The 20,089-nt window shown below is 46.5% G+C and overlaps 1 protein-coding gene across 6 annotated transcripts in view; it reads left to right on the top strand.

Annotated features, from left to right (window-relative positions):
* Positions 1-9: 9 nt before the first annotated feature.
* Positions 10-20,089, top strand: part of LOC107378865 (regulator of G protein signaling 22) — a 43,113-nt gene continuing 23,033 nt past the window's right edge. For all 6 annotated transcript variants that reach the window (XR_011520503.1, XM_015949326.3, XM_070550849.1 and 3 more), the window contains exons 1-16: positions 10-125; positions 195-223; positions 317-379; positions 5,911-6,051; positions 6,121-6,206; positions 9,818-9,978; positions 10,752-11,091; positions 11,758-11,919; positions 12,069-12,246; positions 12,400-12,519; positions 13,359-13,460; positions 14,571-14,864; positions 17,103-17,195; positions 17,341-17,468; positions 17,546-17,708; positions 19,034-19,195. Coding sequence is in view for 5 of the 6 variants with exons in the window: in XM_015949326.3 (XP_015804812.3) it covers positions 104-125; positions 195-223; positions 317-379; positions 5,911-6,051; positions 6,121-6,206; positions 9,818-9,978; positions 10,752-11,091; positions 11,758-11,919; positions 12,069-12,246; positions 12,400-12,519; positions 13,359-13,460; positions 14,571-14,864; positions 17,103-17,195; positions 17,341-17,468; positions 17,546-17,708; positions 19,034-19,195 (2,244 nt within the window). In the remaining variant the exon portion in view is untranslated. The remainder of the gene's footprint in view (positions 126-194; positions 224-316; positions 380-5,910; positions 6,052-6,120; positions 6,207-9,817; positions 9,979-10,751; positions 11,092-11,757; positions 11,920-12,068; positions 12,247-12,399; positions 12,520-13,358; positions 13,461-14,570; positions 14,865-17,102; positions 17,196-17,340; positions 17,469-17,545; positions 17,709-19,033; positions 19,196-20,089) is intronic.

Genomic DNA, 20,089 nt, shown 5'->3' on the forward strand with positions numbered 1-20,089 from the left:
AGGTGGTGGTGCAGCCGCTGAGGCCGTTTCTGTGGTTAACGTTTAACGCCTGTAGACTTCCCTCCCATAGCAACCTGGACAGACAGCGTCGCTAGAAAGTACGATGCGGCCGCAGGTTTCACCAGGTAACAAATCCTCTCAACCTCACAGCTTTACTAACCTGTGGCTTTAATAACGTGTGTGTGTGTGTGTAGGAGGGACGCAGCTTACTCCAGATAACTTTGTAAGTATTAGTTTATTTTCACAAACGGGGCTTATTGGTTTTAATCACCTTTAAAGCTGCCTCCTCTATAAACAGAATGTGTTGTCCATACAGGAGAGTTTTCTGGCCTCTGATGAAGTTTTAACCAACTACTTCAACGACTTCCTGCGTCTGCCGGTAACGCACACCTCATACGCGTTTCACCATTTCTTTTGGTAATCTCCACTTTCATAACTCGTGGTTTGAAGGATTTAATGCCCTCTTCCACCCGTTGGTGCAGGTGGCTGCTCACCTGTACGGTGGCCGATAGGGATAATGAAATGGAGATTGGTTGTCTATTTATGATGTAAAAACCAACAAAAACAGACTCGGCTACCAAAAAAATTCCACTAATCATTATGCCATTAGCATGATGCTAATTGGTTAGATGCTTCCGGTCAGGCACCAAGCTACAGGAAGTAGAATGAAGTAAAAACAATAATCACGTTTATCCCAAGTCTTCACTCTTTGTTTACAGTTAAAACAGCTTAAAGAGCAAGTCACCCCCAAATCAACTATTTTTTTCTGATAAATTATATAAATGCGTGTCTAATCATGCTGCAGACGTGTAGTCAATAGTTGTGCATTTTAGTTAAAATTTAAATTTTCTGTCTGAAACTGGCAGTGTTGTGCCGTTGTCAGGTAAAAACTTAACTGCATTTGAATTTAAATCTGCCACCGCTATTGGCTAAGAGGTATGCTATGATGTAAACTGGTACATTATGATGTCACAATGTCGTGAGTGTGTGTATTTGTTAGTGGCTCCACCCTCTCGGTCTGCTAGGCAACAGCATTTGTTGCATTTTTCAAACATGAAGTGGGAGTGAAGTACGCTTCTTGTAGGGGGTGACTTGCTCTCCCTGTTTGAAAAATGCAACAAATGCTGTTGCCTAGCAGACCCCAGACCCAAACCCCCACAATGCGGCTCAAAAATTGAAGCAATCCCGGAAGTACCAAAAATTGCAGTTCCACCCTCATCCGCTGGGGGCTGGTGTCAGAAGCGAGCAAATCCTCATTGACTCCCATGTTAAAAATACCAGTTTCACAGCAGACATAAACATGTTTACAGCCTGGTTCCAATACATGTTTTTGGTTTAAATTATCTAGTTTACACTCATGACAACTCTGAGGGGGGTGAATTTTTTTCTCACTCTTCTGTTTAAGTGTATTAAAAGCCTAAAATTCTGTATAACTAATGAGCATCAAACCCATGTGACCACAGAGCTAGCTCCGTGGAAAGGCCTCAGTAGAGCCTCGGTCTGGCCTGGAAACTGCTCCGGGATTTTGAGTCTCTGTGTGTGTGTATTCTTTTTTGGATATTTTTTGTGCAATTGTTGGACAAAATGACTTGCTGTGGCATTAATTGCACTAATAGAGCGTCCAAGGAGTCTCCACTTCATTTTTTTCGGTAAGTAAAATTATATTTATGTATTTTAGTTCACTGCCGAGCTGAGCTTAGATTTTAACATGAACTGTTTAACCATGAAATTTAAATGCAATAGGGTAAAACCCAGTGCATTTAACATAATGCTCGTCTCTCGTCTCGTCTTCCTCCGCTTATCCGGGTCCGGGTCGCGGGGGCAGCATCCCAACTAGGGAGCTCCAGGCCGTCCTCTCCCCGGCCTTGTCCACCAGCTCCTCCGGCAGGACCCCAAGGCGTTCCCGGACCAGATTGGAGATGTAACCTCTCCAACGTGTCCTGGGTCGACCCGGGGGCCTTCTGCCGGCAGGACATGCCCGAAACACCTCCCCGGGGAGGCGTCCAGGAGGCATCCTGACCAGATGCCCAAACCACCTCAACTGGCTCCTTTCCTTCCGGAGGAGCAGCGGTTCTACTCCGAGTCCCTCCCGAATGTCCGAGCTCCTCACCCTATCTCTAAGGCTGAGCCCGGCCATCCTACGGAGGAAACTCATTTCGGCCGCTTGTATCCGCAATCTCGTTCTTTCGGTCATTACCCAAAGCTCATGACCATAGGTGAGGATTGGGACGTAGATCGACCGGTAAATCGAGAGCCTGGCTTTCTAGCTCAGCTCCCTCTTCCCCACGACAGATCGGCTCAGCGTCCGCATCACTGCAGACGCCGAACCAATCCGCCTGTCGATCTCCCGATCCCTCCTACCCTCACTCGTGAACAAGACCCCGAGATACTTAAACTCCTCCACTTGAGGTAGGACCTCTCCCCCGACCCGGAGGTGGCAAGCCACCCTTTTCCGGTCGAGAACCATGGTCTCAGATTTGGAGGTGCTGATCCTCATCCCAGCCGCTTCACATTCGGCCGCGAACCTACCCAGCAAGAGCTGAAGGTCAGAGCTGGATGAAGCTAGGAGGACCACATCATCCGCAAAAAGCAGAGACGAGATTCTCCTGCCACCAAACTCGACACACTCCACACCACGGCTGCGTCTAGAAATTCTGTCCATAAAAGTGATGAACAGAACCGGTGACAAAGGGCAGCCCTGGCGGAGTCCAACCCTCACTGTGAACAGGTCCGACTTACTACCGGCTATGCGGACCAAACTCACGCTCCTCTGGTAAAGGGACTGAATGGCCCTTAACAGAAAGCCACCCACCCCATACTCCTGAGTGTCCCCCACAGGGTGCCCCTGGGGACACGGTCATAAGCCTTCTCCAAATCCACAAAGCACATGTGGATTGGTTGGGCAAACTCCCATGCCCCCTCCATCACCCTTGCAAGGGTATAGAGCTGGTCCACAGTTCCACGGCCAGGACGAAAACCACATTGCTCCTCCTCTATCTGAGATTCAACTATCGATCGGACCCTCCTCTCCAGTACCTTGGAGTAGACCTTTCCAGGGAGGCTGAGGAGTGTGATCCCCCTATAGTTGGAACACACCCTCAGGTCACCCCTCTTAAAGATGGGGACCACCACCCCGGTCTGCCACTCCCTAGGAACTGCCCCCGATGACCACGCAATGTTGTAGAGACGTGTCAACCATGACAGCCCTACAACATCCATAGCCTTGAGATACCCAGGACGAACCTCATCCGCCCCCGGGGCTCCGCCGCTGTGTAGTTGTTTGACTACCTCAGCAACTTCTGCCCCCGAGATCGGACAGTCCATCCCCAGGCCTCCCAGCTCTGGTTCCTCCTTGGAATGCGCATTGGTGGGATTGAGGAGCTCCTCAAAGTATTCCTTCCACCGTCCGACTATAGCCTCAGTTGACGTCAGCAGCTCCCCATCCCCACTGTAAACAGTGTGAGCGAGTTGCTGCCTTCCTCTCCTGAGGCGCCGGACAGTTTGCCAGAACCTCTTTGGAGCCGATCGATAGTCTTTCTCCATGGCCTCACCAAACTCCTCCCACGCCCGAGATTTTGCCTCGGCAACTGCCACTGCTGCACCCCGCTTGGCTATCCGGTACCTGTCTGCTGCCTCCGGAGACCCACAGACCAGCCACGCCCTGTAGGCCTCCTTCTTCAGCCTGACGGCTCCCCGAACCTCTGGTGTCCACCAGCGGGTACGGGGGTTGCCACCACGACTGGCACCGGCCATCTTACGACCACAGTAAGCAACAGCCGCCTCGACAATCGCAGAGTGGAACAAGGCCCACTCGGACTCAATGTCCCCCACTGCTCTCGGGACGTGGTCAAAGCTCTGCCGGAGGTGGGAGTTGAAGACCGTCTTGACAGGTTCTTCTGCCAGGCGTTCCCAGCAGACCCTCACTATGCGTTTGGGTCTGCCAGGTCTACGCGGCATGTTCCCTTGCCATCTGATCCAACTCACCACCAGGTGGTGATCAGTTGACAGCTCCGCCCCTCTCTTCACTCGGGTGTCCAAAACATACGGCCGCAGGTCAGATGATACGACTACAAAATCTATCATCGACCTGTGACCTAGGCTGCCCTGGTACCAAGTGTACCGGTAGGCATCCTTATGTTCGAACATGGTGTTCGTTATGGCCAAACTGCGGCTTGCACAGGAGTCCAATAACAAAACACCGCTCGAGTTCAGATTAGGTGGGCCGTTCCTCCCAATCACACCCCTCCAGGTCAAGCTGTCATTGCCCACGTGAGCATTGAAGTCCCCCAGCAGGACAATGGAGTCCCCTGATGGAGCACTATCTAGCACTCGTCCCAGGGACTCCAAAAAAGGGTGGGTACTCTGAACTGATATTTGGCCCATAAGCACAAACAACAGTCAGGACCCGTTCCCCGACCCGAAGGCGCAAGGAAGCTACCCTCTTGTCCCCCGGGGTAAACCCCAACACACAGGCAGAGAGTCTCAGGGCTAACAAAAAGCCAACCCCAGCCCTCCGCCTCTCACCCGGAGCAACTCCAGCAACATAATGCTGCACTTTAGAAAATGGGTTGAAATATAACATGTTGGTGGAGCTGGGTTCCGACTATCGGCTTGTGGAGCTCTCGGGAGACCGATGTTTTCCACCCGTTTCTCCCCTCCCCGCAGCTCGGTGCATCTCTGTCTGATCGCGGCTTCTGACTGCTGCGCGGGCTGTCGGCTTGTGGAGCTCTGGGATGGAAACCTTTCCACCCGGTTCTCCCGAGCGGCAGCTCTGTGCATCTCAGATCGCAGCGGCGCTTGTCTGCTGTGCGGCTGCCGGCTTGTGGAGGTCTCGGAGACCTCTGTGTTCCACCCGGTTTTACCCAGCGGTCAGCCCGGCATATCTCTGACTCAGAAGCTCTGGTGTTGTGCACAGTTAACTCCGGTTGTAGCTAGGTTGCTACCTCCGTTAGCTTAGCTCCCCACCTCCGCGTTAGCTTCAGGTTAGCTTGTAGCTAGTTCGACCGGGTGTTGATCCCATCCTTACAGCCCCACCCTCAGCTCCACCTCTCTTCCCTTTTGTGGAATTGTCTGGGCTTGACGGAACCTGTGACACGGTCAAAATGGCGGTGGTTGCCACCTCCCATTTTTCTCCAAAAACGTGTTATTGGAGCCTATGGAAACCCATTGTCCAATATTTATATGTCGATGAGCAGACCAAGAGGGTGGAGCCGCTAACAAGTACACACACACACACACATGCTCACAACGATATTGTGACATATCGTACCAGCTAACGTTCTAGGGTACCTCTTAGTACCGATGGCAGATTGAAATTCAAATGCAGTGCAGAGTTTTTACCTGACAACGGCACAACACTGACGGTTTTATGCAGAAAATTATAATTTTTACTAAAATGCCCTAAAGTGCAAAACTAGTGACTACACCTGTCTGCAGCACAATTAGACACACATTTATGTAGTTTATCAGAAATAAAAAGTTGCTTTGGGGGTGACTTGCTCTTTAAGAATTTGTGTGACTGGTACTGTTATGTCCAGTTAGTGTCCCTGATGGACTGGCAACCAGTCCAAGGTGTTCCTGTCTGATGGCTGCTGGAATTGGGAACCAGCTCCATCACCCTAGCAAGGAATCCTGGAACTCACCCAGTTTAAGCCTTTGTCCAGATGCTCCAAACAATCAGAGGGCAGTCCTGTGCTCTGGGTCTTCCTGGTGAACAGTGGAAACGATGGTTTTGAGTTAATGTTCATGTAAGAGAGTGACTTTGTAGTTGTCTGATCACTCTTCATAACACTGGAGTTGATGCACATTTCCATAAGCAGCAAATTTAGCATCTTTCTCTCCATATTTGTCCACAGCTGCCTGCACGTGAAAGTCTCAGAGCATTTTTATACCCTTATGTTTGTTCCCTAGTCTTTCTCAGAGAATCTGCTGTACCACCAGGACTCTGGACAGGTTCAGGTGTTGAATAAATGTCAGGAACACAACAAGTCTCAGTTCCTTACTAATGACCTGACTTGGACTCCTCCCGTGGATGACCATCACATTGTCTGTGTGAGTAGTATCTGTGTGGAGAATGGTAGAGATGCGCAGATTTGTGAGAATTACCTCTGACCTTCACAGTGCCATGATGAAGAGCAAGGAATGCAGTGGCTCAAAAGAGAGAGGCTGACATTTTTTCTTCAAAGTGATTACTACTTCCAATACAGGTAGTACTTCTGGTTCTTTGTTTTAATCTGCAGTATAAAACACATGCTGTACCCTCACTGCTTCAGTCTTTTAAAAATATATTTTTTATCACACCCAGTTATAGATACAGATTCATTGTCATTGAACCAGCATGCTGGAACAAGGAAATTTGACTTCACAGCACGGCTCGACCAAGAAAAGTCTAAACAGGTTCAGGCAGGCTATGAGAGCAGCCGCTGCACGGTGTCCTCCTGAGCCACCATTGCCCCAATACCAAATACGCTTGTTACTCACTACAGTTTACCACTGTTGAGCTAAAATGGGTGTGGCAATAGCTGAGACTCATACACATATTGACACATATTCTACATTATTGTGCAAAATCCTGCATAGCTGCACTTTATCATTCACAAAAATTGACCAAAATAAAAAAAAAATCTCCATCAATTCTCATGAAAAGACTGGTTTGAAACTCTGGTGATATGAAGTCCTTTCAGGGATCAAAGTCCTTTAGTTGGCTTTAGTGTCACCATTTCTACTCTTGTTGCAAGCAGTTTAATTATCTTAATTAAAGGGGTGGTTCCCTGAGAAGCCATTTTAAATGATGGTTAACATGAAAATTGTCTCCTACACGTATCTCCTGCAGTAGCTTCTGATAGAAAACAGTCGGTGAAACTCTAGGATTAGAAAATCCTGACAGATCTACATCACACTGTCACTAACATTCATGGGCTCACCCATCTTGGCTCACGATGGGGAAGGCTGTTTTAGATTTAGCGTCCAGGAAACAGCAGAGAACGTCTCAGCCAGTAAAAGCTAAATGCACGCCAGGCACCCACTCACACTCCCCATACACACCCTAATCACTCTGGTCCCAGTACTGCTGCACAAAGGGTACAACCATCACCGGTTCCCAGAGTTTGACCCTTTCTGCTGGGGTGCTGATGAGCAGGCTCCCCCGCCCAACGCCAAGCAAAGCGACTCACCACCCAGACCCCAGCCAGATGGCCAGATCTCCCTCCTAGCCTCCAGCCCCGGGAAGCCAAGCGACAACAGGGGTGTGCTAAGACCCCTAGTCACCCTCCGCCTGCTCCAATACTGTGTTGGTGCGTGTTGATGAGGTGTATTCGTGGCTGTGGTGAGCGGGCAGTGCAGGCATCGTCTGGCCTATGCCAGCTGATGCCACCACACCACCCCTCTTCCCACTCCAGCCCTCTGTGTCTAATTGTGGGGCGACGGTGGCACAGGAGTTAAGTGCTCGCCCCGTAATCGGAAGGTTGCTGGTTCGAGTCCCGCTCAGTCTGTCGCTGTCGTTGTGTCCTTGGGCAAGACACTTAACCCACGTTGCCTGCTGGTGGTGGTCGGAGGGACTGGTGGCGCCAGTGGCGCCAGTGCTCGGCAGCCTCGCCTCTGCGTGGCTACATTGTAGCTCATCCCCACCAGAGTATGAATGTGTGTGTGAATGGGTGAATGACTGATTGTGTTGTAAAGCGCCTTGGGGGGTTCTAGGACTCTAGAAGGCGCTATATCAAATACAGGCCATTTACCATTTACCATTTAATTGCAGTTTAAAATTGGAAGTGGGCACCGGCACCTGGGATGAGGCTGAAAGATCCCCTTGCCAAATGCTGTTGTATGTGCTCACTCCCAAGGCCTTAAGTGTGTGTTTGGTGGAAATGTTTGATGTGCAAATAAAATTGGGGGGCAGGCTGCCACAGGAATGTGGAAATGGGGTCCTTACCCGCACCCCTGACTTGTCCACCCAAGGAGCCAGCTCCCCCACTGGCCCCAATAGGTTCCTCCGTCACTCAACGGTGATTCACTGTGACTCACTTCTAGTTCCAGAAAAAGGAGCGCCAGAGCTTTTACCCCCAGAGTTCACCTTGCAAGGCAGTCATTCCTACTAGAGACCAGTGCAGATGCATTGATTAAACAAGTGAACCACACCTTAAAGAAAACCTACATTTAACCATTTGCAGCACTGTCACCAGGAAACGTCTTTATCATTTAGCATTATTTAGTTACTACAGAAAATGAAGGTTTGCAGCTGCAGTTCTCTCTTATTACATAGTCATGGAAATTTTTACATTTCTGTGCAAATCCAATAACTAGCTCTAACTTTCAACATACAAGTGAGAACAGCAGCAATAATAGCACCTGTTAACAAACCACAAGTTGTGTGTGTGTGTGTGTGTGTGTGTGTGTGTGTGTGTGTGTGTGTGTGTGTGTGTGTGTTCGTTCTCCATCCCCAGTGAGTCATGGTGAATGGCTGCTTAAACTGAGCCAGGATCCTCTGGAGGTTTCTTCCTGTTAAAAAGGGAGTTTTCCTCTCCACTGTCGCTGCATGCTTTCTTAGTATGAGGATTGCTGTAAAGACTCTGGGCCTCATTTAACAAGCTTGCTTACGCACAAAGCGGGGTCGGAAAACTGTGTAAGCAACTTTCCACACAAACTTTGGGATATATGAAAGAAAACTTAGCGGAAAATTGTGCTCAACTTTAAGTGACTAAGGACCTGGCTTACGCTAATTTTGGACATGGAGAGCACCTGCAGTGCTGCTGCTGAGAAGGATAAAAGTATGAAATCCTGCAGCATTATCACTTGTACTGCTTCGTTTTCACAAAGAACAAGATCCCCCACATACACACACACACATGCGCGCACACACACAGTCTGAACCACGGAATATGGAATGCAGAATATGAGCAGGGAAACAGATTGAGACAGAATGTAATGCGTCTGTGACAGTGTGTGTCCTGTCACTGTAACCCGATTGATCATGCGCCCTGGCTAGTCAGACAAGGGAGATCTCCGTTTGGCTGAATGGTTAGTGCGAGTGACTTTCACCCGGGAGTCTGGGGATCGAATCCCGATTGTACCATGTTTTTTAATATCCGCCACAGATCTCTCTGAAGAATTGACAACATTGACGGCTTCAGCAACGCTGTGCCACTCCGTGGATTTTCTCTTATTTGTTTTGCAAAAGTACTTCTTTTCATTTCTCCATCTCACCCACAGGTACCTCAATTTCTGCTTCTGTGAAATTGAGCTTCCTTGATCTGCCTTGATCTACGGTCGCCATGTCATTGGCGGAGCGCTGCAACAGCTGGCTTATGTATATGCATGAGATTCACAAGGCACTTTGCATTGACTTTATGGCAGTAAGTGGGCGTGGTGAGGGCGGATGTGACTAAAATGCAGCTGAGAAACATTCTAGATAAGTTTCTGATTTATGAAGCGGAGATTGGTGCAGCTGCGCGTACTCCATGTTTGATAGATCACAAACCTACTTGGCGTAAGTACTTTTTTTTTTTTTTTTGCTGAGCTTAAGTACGGTTTAGTAAGGATTCTACGCAATGTTTGATAAGTGAGACCCCTTTGACACTAGTCAGTGACTCGATGCAACCTGCTGGGTTCCTTATATAGGAAACTTTTACTGATTGGCTTAATGACCTGGGGTCTCATTTTCTGACCCCGTTTTGTGCGTAAGCAAGCTTGATAAATGAGGCCCCTGACTTTTATTGGGATGTTTACTGTGTGAAGGTCCTTGAGATGACTCTGGTCCTGATCTGACGCTTTATAAATAAACTGAACTGAAATCTAAAGTTTTGTGTATATTTGTGTTTTCCAGACTAGCCAAGCTCCTTTTGCAGCAGGACCCACTCTTTAAATGCCAAAGGAGAGAATGCACTTCCAGTCCCACCTCATGCTCAGCATCACAGCTACAGTACCACTACCAGCAAAACATCATGACCAGTTCACATTCTCATGAGAGAACGTCAGAAAAACGGGGTGAGCGTCACAGTCCAGCTTGCACATCTAGTACTAAAGAGCTGGAACGTCGTTATTTTCACTATTTAAACAGAAATTTGAACACTTTCTTCAGAAATAAAACAAGGATGAGAAGATAAGGTGATGATATAAAAGGTAGAGTCAAAATGAGATATAGTTGACAGCAAATTAATTTTTACTGAATGTATAATTGGTGCATAGCATATTTAGATGCTTTTGATGGTCAGTTTTAATAAGGGATGTCCCGTTCCGATATCGGCTCAAAATCACTGTATCGGATTATATCGGACTGCATCAGAAATCTCAGATATCAGCGGTCCTTTATGGGTCACATTTTTGCAACCAATGATAAAAAAGTAGTTATTTTTTCATACTTACTGTTATTGACTCTTGTTCTCTGAGTAAAATCACATGATCAAGCCTTTCATCCATTCCACTCTACGAAACAGGTAAAAGTTAGCATGATTTGTGCTGATATCGAATCCGATCGATATCGGTATCGGTCAATACCGAAGGCTGCAATATCGGTATCGTATCGGAAGTGAAAAACTTGTATCAGGACATCCCCAGCTTTAATATACTGGATCTGAAAAAAGTCATGTTCATTTCCTGGTTGGTGTTCCAGGTGTTCCTGCAGCTGTTTGGAGCTAAACGACTGATGTTCGTTTCCCCTGTTGTCTTTATCAGAATTTTGCTCCCATCGGAGATACGAGCACACTGAGGAGCTCCTCCTCAGTGCCTGGCTCTCAAAGTGGTTACTCCTTTGCTTACAGGCGTGGTAAACATGGTCCATGGTCAGAGTCGTTTGACCACTGTCAGGATCCCTTCAGCAGAGGAAGCCAGAGAGCAGGCTAGTGAGAAGAAAGATGAAGATGACTCTGGGGGAGGCAGACGAACCGAACGGGAGGAAAAGCCTCGGGTGATGGGGAGCAGACTCACTCACCAGAAAACCGCTCTGAATGTGAGTCGGTGCGGCATCTGCTGCTTTAGCAGAAAGGAAGGCATGGATGAGTTTAGGAGGTTTCTGAGAGGAACCGCTGGAGAAAGCATCTTTTATCTGTGGATGGATATAGAGAGACTAAAAGCTACTCGGCACAGCGAGCTCAAAGCCAGGTAAGCCTCCAGAAGACTCTTGCCACGTTGGTTCTGTGCTTTCAAATGAGCAGTGTCATTAGACGTAATCAACTCGAATACCTATAATCAGATTTCCACATGATTAAACTATTTTAGTTATGGATTGAATTTGTTCTGAGTCGTGAGATGGTCAGTTAATAAGAATGCAACACACCTACGGGCCCAGGTAGAAAGCCCCAAATAAACATGAGCTTAGTTTGAAGCAGCATCTTCAGATGGTGTGAACGTGTTGTTATGGACTCCTTTGGTCCAGGTAATATCAACATAAAGATAAACCAGAAATTTGTACCATTTATTTTCCACATAGAAACTGTACAGTAAGGTAAAAATACATAAAATTTGTGTTAATTTGTGAGGCAGAATAAATCCGTCTCCCTCATCCATGAGGATCAGACACTAGGAGTTATGTGGCAAATGTTCAGTGAATTTACTTCTTATGCACCAGATTTTTATTTCTGCTTTTTTGAATGAAAACAAACTAAATGTTTCCTAATTCATGCAGTTGTAAAATGAAGGTGTTTCACAAACTCTTCAATATAATTTAGTGAAGCCTTTTCAGTTGGTGTGAATGAAAGCAGAGGAGTGGTGGTTGGAAGCTGAGACTTGTGTCTGTGATGCATGTTGTTGTTGTTGTTTGTTTTCCAGGACTTTGCACCTGATGATGAGCTGCTACCTGGATCAGAGCAGTTCCAGAGCTGTGAACATGGTGCTGCTCTCTGATATGGGACTGTCTACCTCCCCCTGCTGGACGGAGAAACAACTGCAATCAGTTCAGCCCAAGCTAACGGAGTGTCTGCTCTACTACTGGTCTCACATACAGATCATTACTGTTGCTTAGAGCGACTGCTCTTCAGTGAACCCCTGAGCATCTGTAGATTAGAACACATTACAGGTGATGCTGTGCTAAGAACGAGTCTAGGTGTAAGTCTTGTTAATTCCTCCTCTGCCTCCCGCAGGGCTCCACACTTCTGTTCCTTTAAGTCTGTTCCTAATGACTGCCCTGATGTGGGACTGAGGAGGAACATTTGTGGCTGCGGGTGTCTGTCAGGTGTACATCCCAGCTTCACCTCTACACTTCAGGACCACGTCCACCCTGGCTTCTGTTTGCCCCACTTCCAACAACGCCTTGAACAGGTAGGCCCTTGTAGGTATATCAGTGACTTGCATCTTCCTTGAGGGATTTTGATCATCTTAATTTTAGAGGAGAGTTATGGTTGGGATCTGAGATATATATTTATGCATGTATAATATGAAATTGTGTTAGTTCTATTTCCTCTTTTTCATTAGTTGTCTAGGAGACGCCATTTGATTTCAGGAACAGGAACTGAAAGGCTGGTCCAGGCTCTGAGTGTTGAATCCTGTTCTGGGATGTACTTCACACACTTCTGTCAACAGTCTGGGAATCAGGTACAAAATGTGGCTCAGATGTGGTGTCAGTCTTAGGGCAGGGGGGTACAACAATGAGAACCAGTGCTATGAGGAAAGATCATGGCAGCATCATCTCTACATGTTTGATTTGAACCTTGAGCATAAGTAGCATGACCTCTAGCAACGTCCCATATCACAGATTTAGTAGACAAAAGAAGGCTTCCCATTGCTAGCACCCCTCCCAAAAAAGGTACCAGAATCTCCTGCAATGTTCTCCACATGCTGATCCTGCCTTCCAGCTTCCACAGACGGAACCTTGTTCCCCACATTCCAAGATTCCCCCATCGGTGCAGTCCACACCAGCATCTACAGATCTGACTGTCATTGCCTTGTAAACACAAAGAAGAGCCAAGTGCAATGTGCTCCTCACCTTCTGATCTGGTGTATGTCCGAGGTACCATCCTGAAAATTCTGACTGTAAATCTTTGGAAGGTGCATGTCACCAGTCTCGGACGTTTTGAAATGGTGCCAGGTAATACATAATGCTCCCACTCCTGAACAAACGAGTCCTATTATTCATGCAACACAAACTCAACAAAGTTGACCTGTGCACATAGACGCCCCATCAATGACAGGCCAGTACTGCAGAGGTGTTGGCACATTTTCTGGGTATCTACATGTTCAGTCGTGTTTCTCGTTCCTCAAATACCCAATGCCAACAAGTTGGCTCTTATTGTAAAGGTACTATACTGGCTTTCCATCAATATACTACAGTACTATTGTAGTATGGTATAGTAAAGTACAGTAAACGGTTTTATTGAAGAGGAGAGTCTTGACTGAAATACCATTTCCAAACTGTGTGTTTTTGTCTGACTTAGCTGTGGGTCAACACAGTTTACTTCTGGACAGACCTGCAGCACTACCACCAGCTGTTCCACCAGGATGGATCCAACCTCTATGCAATCCAGGGGGAGGCACAGGTCGGCTACGCTACTGGTCATTTTCACATAAATATGAAAAATGAATGCTTGGAAGAAATAATCATGAAACAGTTAAAACATTTATTATATAAATTTCAATTCAACATCTAAAAGTGAACAAAAATCAGGATTCCAACGATTGTTCTGTAGAACTTTCCTTCCTCTCTCTCTCTCTCTCTCTCTCTCTCTCTCTCTCTCTCTCTCTCTCTCACATACATACATACATACATACATACATACATACACACACACACACACACACACACACACACACACACACACACACACACACACACACACACACACACACACACACACACGAGGTATTCTAACCTATACGAACACGTGACTTCGACCCTCCCAGCGTTGCTCCAGTACGTCACCAGAACCATTGTGCCTGACTCCAGAGGGAATGGAGGGAAAACCTTTTTTCTGTCCGCTCGACACCGAGTTCACCTGAAAAATTACATGAATTTGTTTCTAGAAGCCGACTGATATGTTTTTTTAAGGCCGATACCAATTTTTAAAGAATGAAGTTGCCAATGGCCAATATCCAAAGCCGATTATTAAGGCTGATAAATACACGTTTTAGCAGCACATTGATGGTGAAAGACAATTGAACACTCACTGTGTGCAATATAAAATAAATGGTCATTAAATCTCTTAATATTTATTGAACTTTACATATAAAACAAACAAAATATTAACAATGTTCAAACTGTTTCAGATCAATAGAAAAGTGTCTGTTAGATTTCCCAGAGTGGGATAACCTTCCGTTACTTATCCAACTCTGGGAAATCTAACTTTACTTCTGAGTGGAATATCCCCTCAGGTGTAAACAATGAAAAAGGCACCAGATTTTTATTATTTTTAATCAGCTTTTAAAAATAATCTGGACCGATGTAGAAAAACTTGAATATATCGGCCCGACGCCGGCCTCTACTTGTTTCTATAGTGCTGTGGCCAAGAGGTGAATGTGGGTGCCATTTATTTGGTGTGATGGCAGCACTGATGAGAGGGACTAAAATGTACTGGAGCACTGATGATGATGATGATGAAAGTAGTTGTGGTTTTCTGACTGAGAGGATTGTCTCCACCTTCTCCCTCCAGCTCCTTTACTCCACGTACATTTCCAGCTTTGCCAGGAGGAGCATTAGTGTTGACGTGGAGGTCCAGAGGTCCGTGTACGACAGACTGCTGCCTATCTCACAGATGATCCAGAGGGCTGTGGAGAGCAGACAACCCATCATTCAGCTGCTGTTTGAGGGTATTGGGAAACAGGCTTACATCAGACTGCTGCTTACCACTCAGGAGCTGTTTGATGATGCTGAGGAACACGCATTAAGCATCCTCCTGGATCCTTGGACGATGCTGATCAACCAGGACAACAGGTTATTCCAGCAGGTGAACACCACACTCTTTACGTTTGGCTTGTATTTGGAGAAAACGACTCTCATTGCCAACAACTAACAGCTGTACATGGTTACAGAACACATCTCTGACATGGATCTCTGTTTTAAAAGCCAGATTTTACAGCTTTTCCCTGCGTGTGATAGCCGTAAGCCATCAGTGAACAACAGGATCCAGGACACCATTCAAATCCATAATACAACAGAGTGCTTTAATCCAGAGGTCCTGACACTCCGGACATTCCCACAAAACACGAATAAACAAGCCCAGGGCAACACATCGAGCAAAAGAGATCTGATGCATCGCGCGTTTTGTGTCTAATAATTGGTGTCAAATTAGCTGAATGACAAAATTTCATATGTATCGACGATTGGGGTGTTTAGAGGCCCTCTCAACACCCATTAAGGCTTAAGGCCCTGGGTGGATAAATCCTCCTCCCAGGTTTTCATTCCTGCAGACTTCATGACACTTTAGGTCAACAGGTTGTTATAAATATATAAAACAGGTTTTTGTTTGGGTGCATCTTGAAACCAGCTGGTCACTGGGTGTTCACTCAGTCCTGATCCCCTGGCCTCACAACCAGACCTCATTCTGATGTAAATAAGAAAAGAATATATCTAATATATGTGAACGTTGTACTACCTTTACTGTCCCAGTTCATATTATAAAACGGTTCCTCCCTAGACGAGAGAAAGTTGTTGTTCCATAAAGGAGAAGATGAATACCACTGATGTTTTAGATCTTTCTTCAGCCCTAAATGTTACTCATACATGCATCAAAACTGGGCTGTAATGTAGACCAGCTTTTTTTGACACTCCTGTGAAAAGGAAATCCTTTAATTTCATTGGTGTGATAAGATCTCAGTCAATTACTTTCACGTAGGATTCCTTTTATCACCTAACCAGCAGGATAAACTCCTCAAAACAGGTCTAGTGATACATCCACATCCTCCATTAGCTCTTTCTAACGGCAGTAGCAACCACCTAAGGCCAGGATGATTACTGTTCCAAACATAACTTAGTAATAATGAATTAAATCTGTGCCAAAGGCTTGCTGTAGGGGGAGGCGGAAACACAGAACCTAAGCTTTATTCTAGGTAACACGGTCATCTGGACAACTGAAGCCGAAGCTGGTGGGTGTTTGTACCTGTTAACCTCCTTACTGCCTCCCTATCTTTCAGCACTGACAGTTTTAATGCCCAAGTAGGTAGTTTCCTTCACTGTAACCATCTGAGGAGGTAAAGGTGTTTTATGACCAACTAACATCAGTGCTGACTTGGAATAATTGACCTCTTGAGTTTATCTAACACATGTGGAAGAGAGTTTTGCACATCTGCCACATACATTAAGGTATCATCGGCATAAAGTGGTATGGGATGTGATGAAGAACCAAAGGTAAATGGAGCTATTTGGGGACATTCCCTAAGAAGTTGAGCCAGTGGTTCAGTCAACTTAGCTAAATAATTCTTCTAGACCAGAGCCTTTGGTGAGATGTTTGTTTACCTGCCAACAGTTTCGGATTCCTGCTTAAAGCCTTCTTCATGGGCTTCTTCAAGCCACACTACAAACGGTAGAGGATTTCATTCTCATCCAGACTAAAGCCTTTGAGGTCTTGCTCTAGTTGTTTTGAATTTTCACAGTGGAGGTCTGTTTATCTGAAGAGCACATTTACTACTGAGAACAGCACAGCATCTAGCTCATGCGTGGACATTACAGTAACACGCGACACTCCCTCATGACACACACCGGGAAAACCGGACATAAACCGTGTCATCGCTCCGACAGATGACAGCCCACGAAGAAGGCTCGAAGCAGGAAGTCGAAACTGTTGTCAGGTAAAATAAGCGTCATTAATACGAGGACAGGGGAAGTCCTGGTCTAGTCCCTCTGGAACAAGTCAGATGTGGCATGCTGTTGGGTCAGGCTACATAACGTCTGTATCGTGGTAATGAACCCATCTCATTTACATTATTTTACAAATACTACACAATCATTTTCCTCATCTAAGAACATCAGTCCGCAGGCTGGTGGTGACTTTCATCACCTTCTGTTGTTTTTCTAAAGGAACTCCTTTTTCTGAGGATAAGAAAGCCTAGAAAAGTTTAGAAACTCAGTTTCCAGATAAAAGAAACTGTTTTACTGAAAATAACTAAAATGTAAATAAACCGTTCCTGTGTGTGTGTGTGTGTGTGTGTGTGTGTGTGTGTGTGTGTGTGTGTGTGTGTGCATTCAGGTGTTTGCACGTGAAGTAGTCACCTACATCGATAGTCAGGAGTACGAAGAACCCCAGAAGCCATGTGAGGTACCAGAGGAGGACCTGAGACAGGTCTGCCATCTTCATGGTTGTTGTTTGTGTGACCATACTGTCCTGTCAGTCTGAGTCACAGCTTCACTGTAGCTCCATGAGGATGTTTAATAAATCCCCCGCATGCTGACACCTGATGCCTTTTCTCTCTTGTACCTTTGTGAAGGAGTCATGGCAACTTCCTTCAGCCATGACTCCATCTACTCCAGACTACCAAGACCATGGTTTATGTTCCATACTTCAGAATCATGACCTCAAGCTCTTCACGTCTTTCTTAGAGAAACAGAATGCCAGGTGACCTCAGACGTATTGGTGTGTTGCTGGGTTTATGTCATCTATAGGATTATTTTGACCATGTCTGTTCTGTCTAGGATCCATCTGATGTGTTATCTGGACCTGGAGCAGTACAAAGGAACGTCTGAGAAAGACGGGGACATCAGACAGCAGAGATCTTCTCAAATTGCTGCCAAATACCTGAACGAGAACTACTTCTTTGGCCCAGACAGCCCTGCCACAGCAGAACAACAGAACAATGTACTTCAGTCAGTCACAGAAGCACCCAAAGTCATAATTACGTACTACTGCTAGCTCAGTCTTCTTGGTATGAGTGTCTGGCCTGACACTCGGAGGTCAGGGTTCAAATCCCAGTCAGGTTGTACCAAAGACTGTAAAAAATGGGACCCAACAGCTCCCTGCTAGACACTCAGCATTAAGTGGTTGGATTGGGGGGTTAAACCACCAAATGGTTCCTGAGCGTGTCTGCAGCTCACCACTCCCCCAGGGGATGGGTCAAATGTGGAGAACAAAGTCCACACACACCAGTGTGTGGACTTTAGCGAGCACCACAGAGACAAAGGGAGATGTGAGAACTAAACTCTGGTGGACGCTCAGCATCCAGATGTTCTCCACCTCAGACTTCAGGCTGATAGTTCCGACATCAGGGATGAGACAACATGGCCAGAGTGGTGTGTGTGCTCAGTTCAGAGATGAAGTGCTGGTCAGATGAAATGGATCCAGACATTCCTAGTTGAAGGTTAGGGTTCTGGATTCTAGGATTATGGTGCATGAAGAATGTGAGGAGTTGACTAATAGCCACGATGCTGCATTTATTCGTAGGACACCGGTCCACAGAGTTTACAATTCACAGAGAAAACATTCCTCTGAGCGACGCAGCTGGGCTCTCACTGTTTACTTGTGCATTCAGCTCTGAGCCATCATTCAAGCCATATAAATGTCATGACACCATGAAGGTTACTAATTAATATTCAAGCATCTTTAGAAATGATCTTTTAGCAAGTTTGGTTTTCTCACTTTGAAGAGAAAACGCGCAGCTGCATCAGTGACGATGTTCTCTGACCTTTGGTTCCAACATGTAGTGTCAGTCAGACCCAAGACAGGTGAGACCTCCCCATCCACCTCCTACCTGAGCTCTACAGCTCAGGTAGACATCAGAGTGCTCTGATGCAGAAGGACCAACAGCTTCACCGCTTTGGCCCTCCACTCAGTCACACCATGCCCTCTTTCATCTTCTGACTCCCACTACAGGATTGGTTCTCATTCCAGAAGCTGAAGATTGTACCAGCGCACACGGCCCTGTCTGTGTGCAAAATAAAACAAGCAAAAGTACAAAGCAGATATAAATGGGGCATGGAGACAGGAACCAGAGGGGAGATGAAGAGATTGTGGACATGATGCAGAGCACAGCAGGAGACAGGAAGGGGAGATGCTTTCCTCAGGATTTACCCTGTTAGCTTATTTTTAAGCTCTTTTACCTCGTGAGCTCTTTATCAGGTTATGTAGAAATAAATCTCTAATATCAGACACTCACAGCCACATCCTTTGTGTGTGTGCATGCTCAGGTCCTGTGTTTGGCTGGTGGGCTGGAGCGTCTGAAGTTGGAGTGTGTCTCCAATCCAGTTGCTGTGGAGATCCAGAACATTGTCAGATCTCTCTTAGAGGAAACATGGCTGCCTGCGTTCCTGTCCACAGAAGCGTTAACTGAACAGCAACACAAAGAGAAGGTCAGCATCCTGATTTCTCACGCAGGTCTTTGTGCACGTCCTAGCTCACAGACGAGCTAAAAATGACAGTTCCAGAAAAGGTTTACATATTTTATTTCAGAATCAGCTTTATTGCCAGTGCCCTAGCGTACTGAAGCATAGAAATGTGTCTTTGCTGTACAGCCTAACCAAGGTTAAACACACACATGCAGAACAAAAGCAGATACAGAAAGACCACGAGAGCAGCCGCCAAGGCGCTCGCTTGCCTTTAGACAGAAAAGGGTTACATGAAGATGGGGAGGGGCATTTCAGTTACTCCTGAAGGGGGGCAGCTCTGCCACGCAAAAAAAACACCTCAAACATATAAACACTAACATCAGACAGTTCACCGACAAGAGTCTGCAATGGGGGGCTGGGTCCCTGTTTTCCCCCAGAGAGAGCCGCAGCCTTGTGCGCTCGATCGCTGTTGAAACACAGGTGGAAGGGAGATCGAGGGAGTGAAGAGCACATCGACTCATTCAGTTGATGGCCTCACAAGGCTAACGCCACCAATCAGAAGGAAGGGGGTAGGGCAGGTTTCACAGTATCTATCTGCATTCCTTCATGGAGGTTTTTTCTTCTCGCAGCTCAAGGCTACCAGGGCTCCAGATTTAGTTAAGAAGAATTGTTTTGGGGCAGGCAGAGATAATTTTCGCTCTACCTTTCAGTTTTTAACTGATCATTCAGTCTCTTTGTAAATCCAATTATTGGGTTTAAGGTTGCTCATATGCAGTGACTTCGTATCCATTATGCGCACTAACACCGGGATCGCAGCTAGAACTTGCCATTCACCTCGAGCAGCGTCCCGGTCTGAGCAGTCTCCACACCACTGAGACTTTCCATGGGTACGGGTTGAACTCCAGTCGCCCCCGACTT

The sequence above is a fragment of the Nothobranchius furzeri genome, chromosome 5 (genome assembly GCF_043380555.1).
Source record: "Nothobranchius furzeri strain GRZ-AD chromosome 5, NfurGRZ-RIMD1, whole genome shotgun sequence".
Taxonomy (NCBI): domain Eukaryota; kingdom Metazoa; phylum Chordata; class Actinopteri; order Cyprinodontiformes; family Nothobranchiidae; genus Nothobranchius; species Nothobranchius furzeri.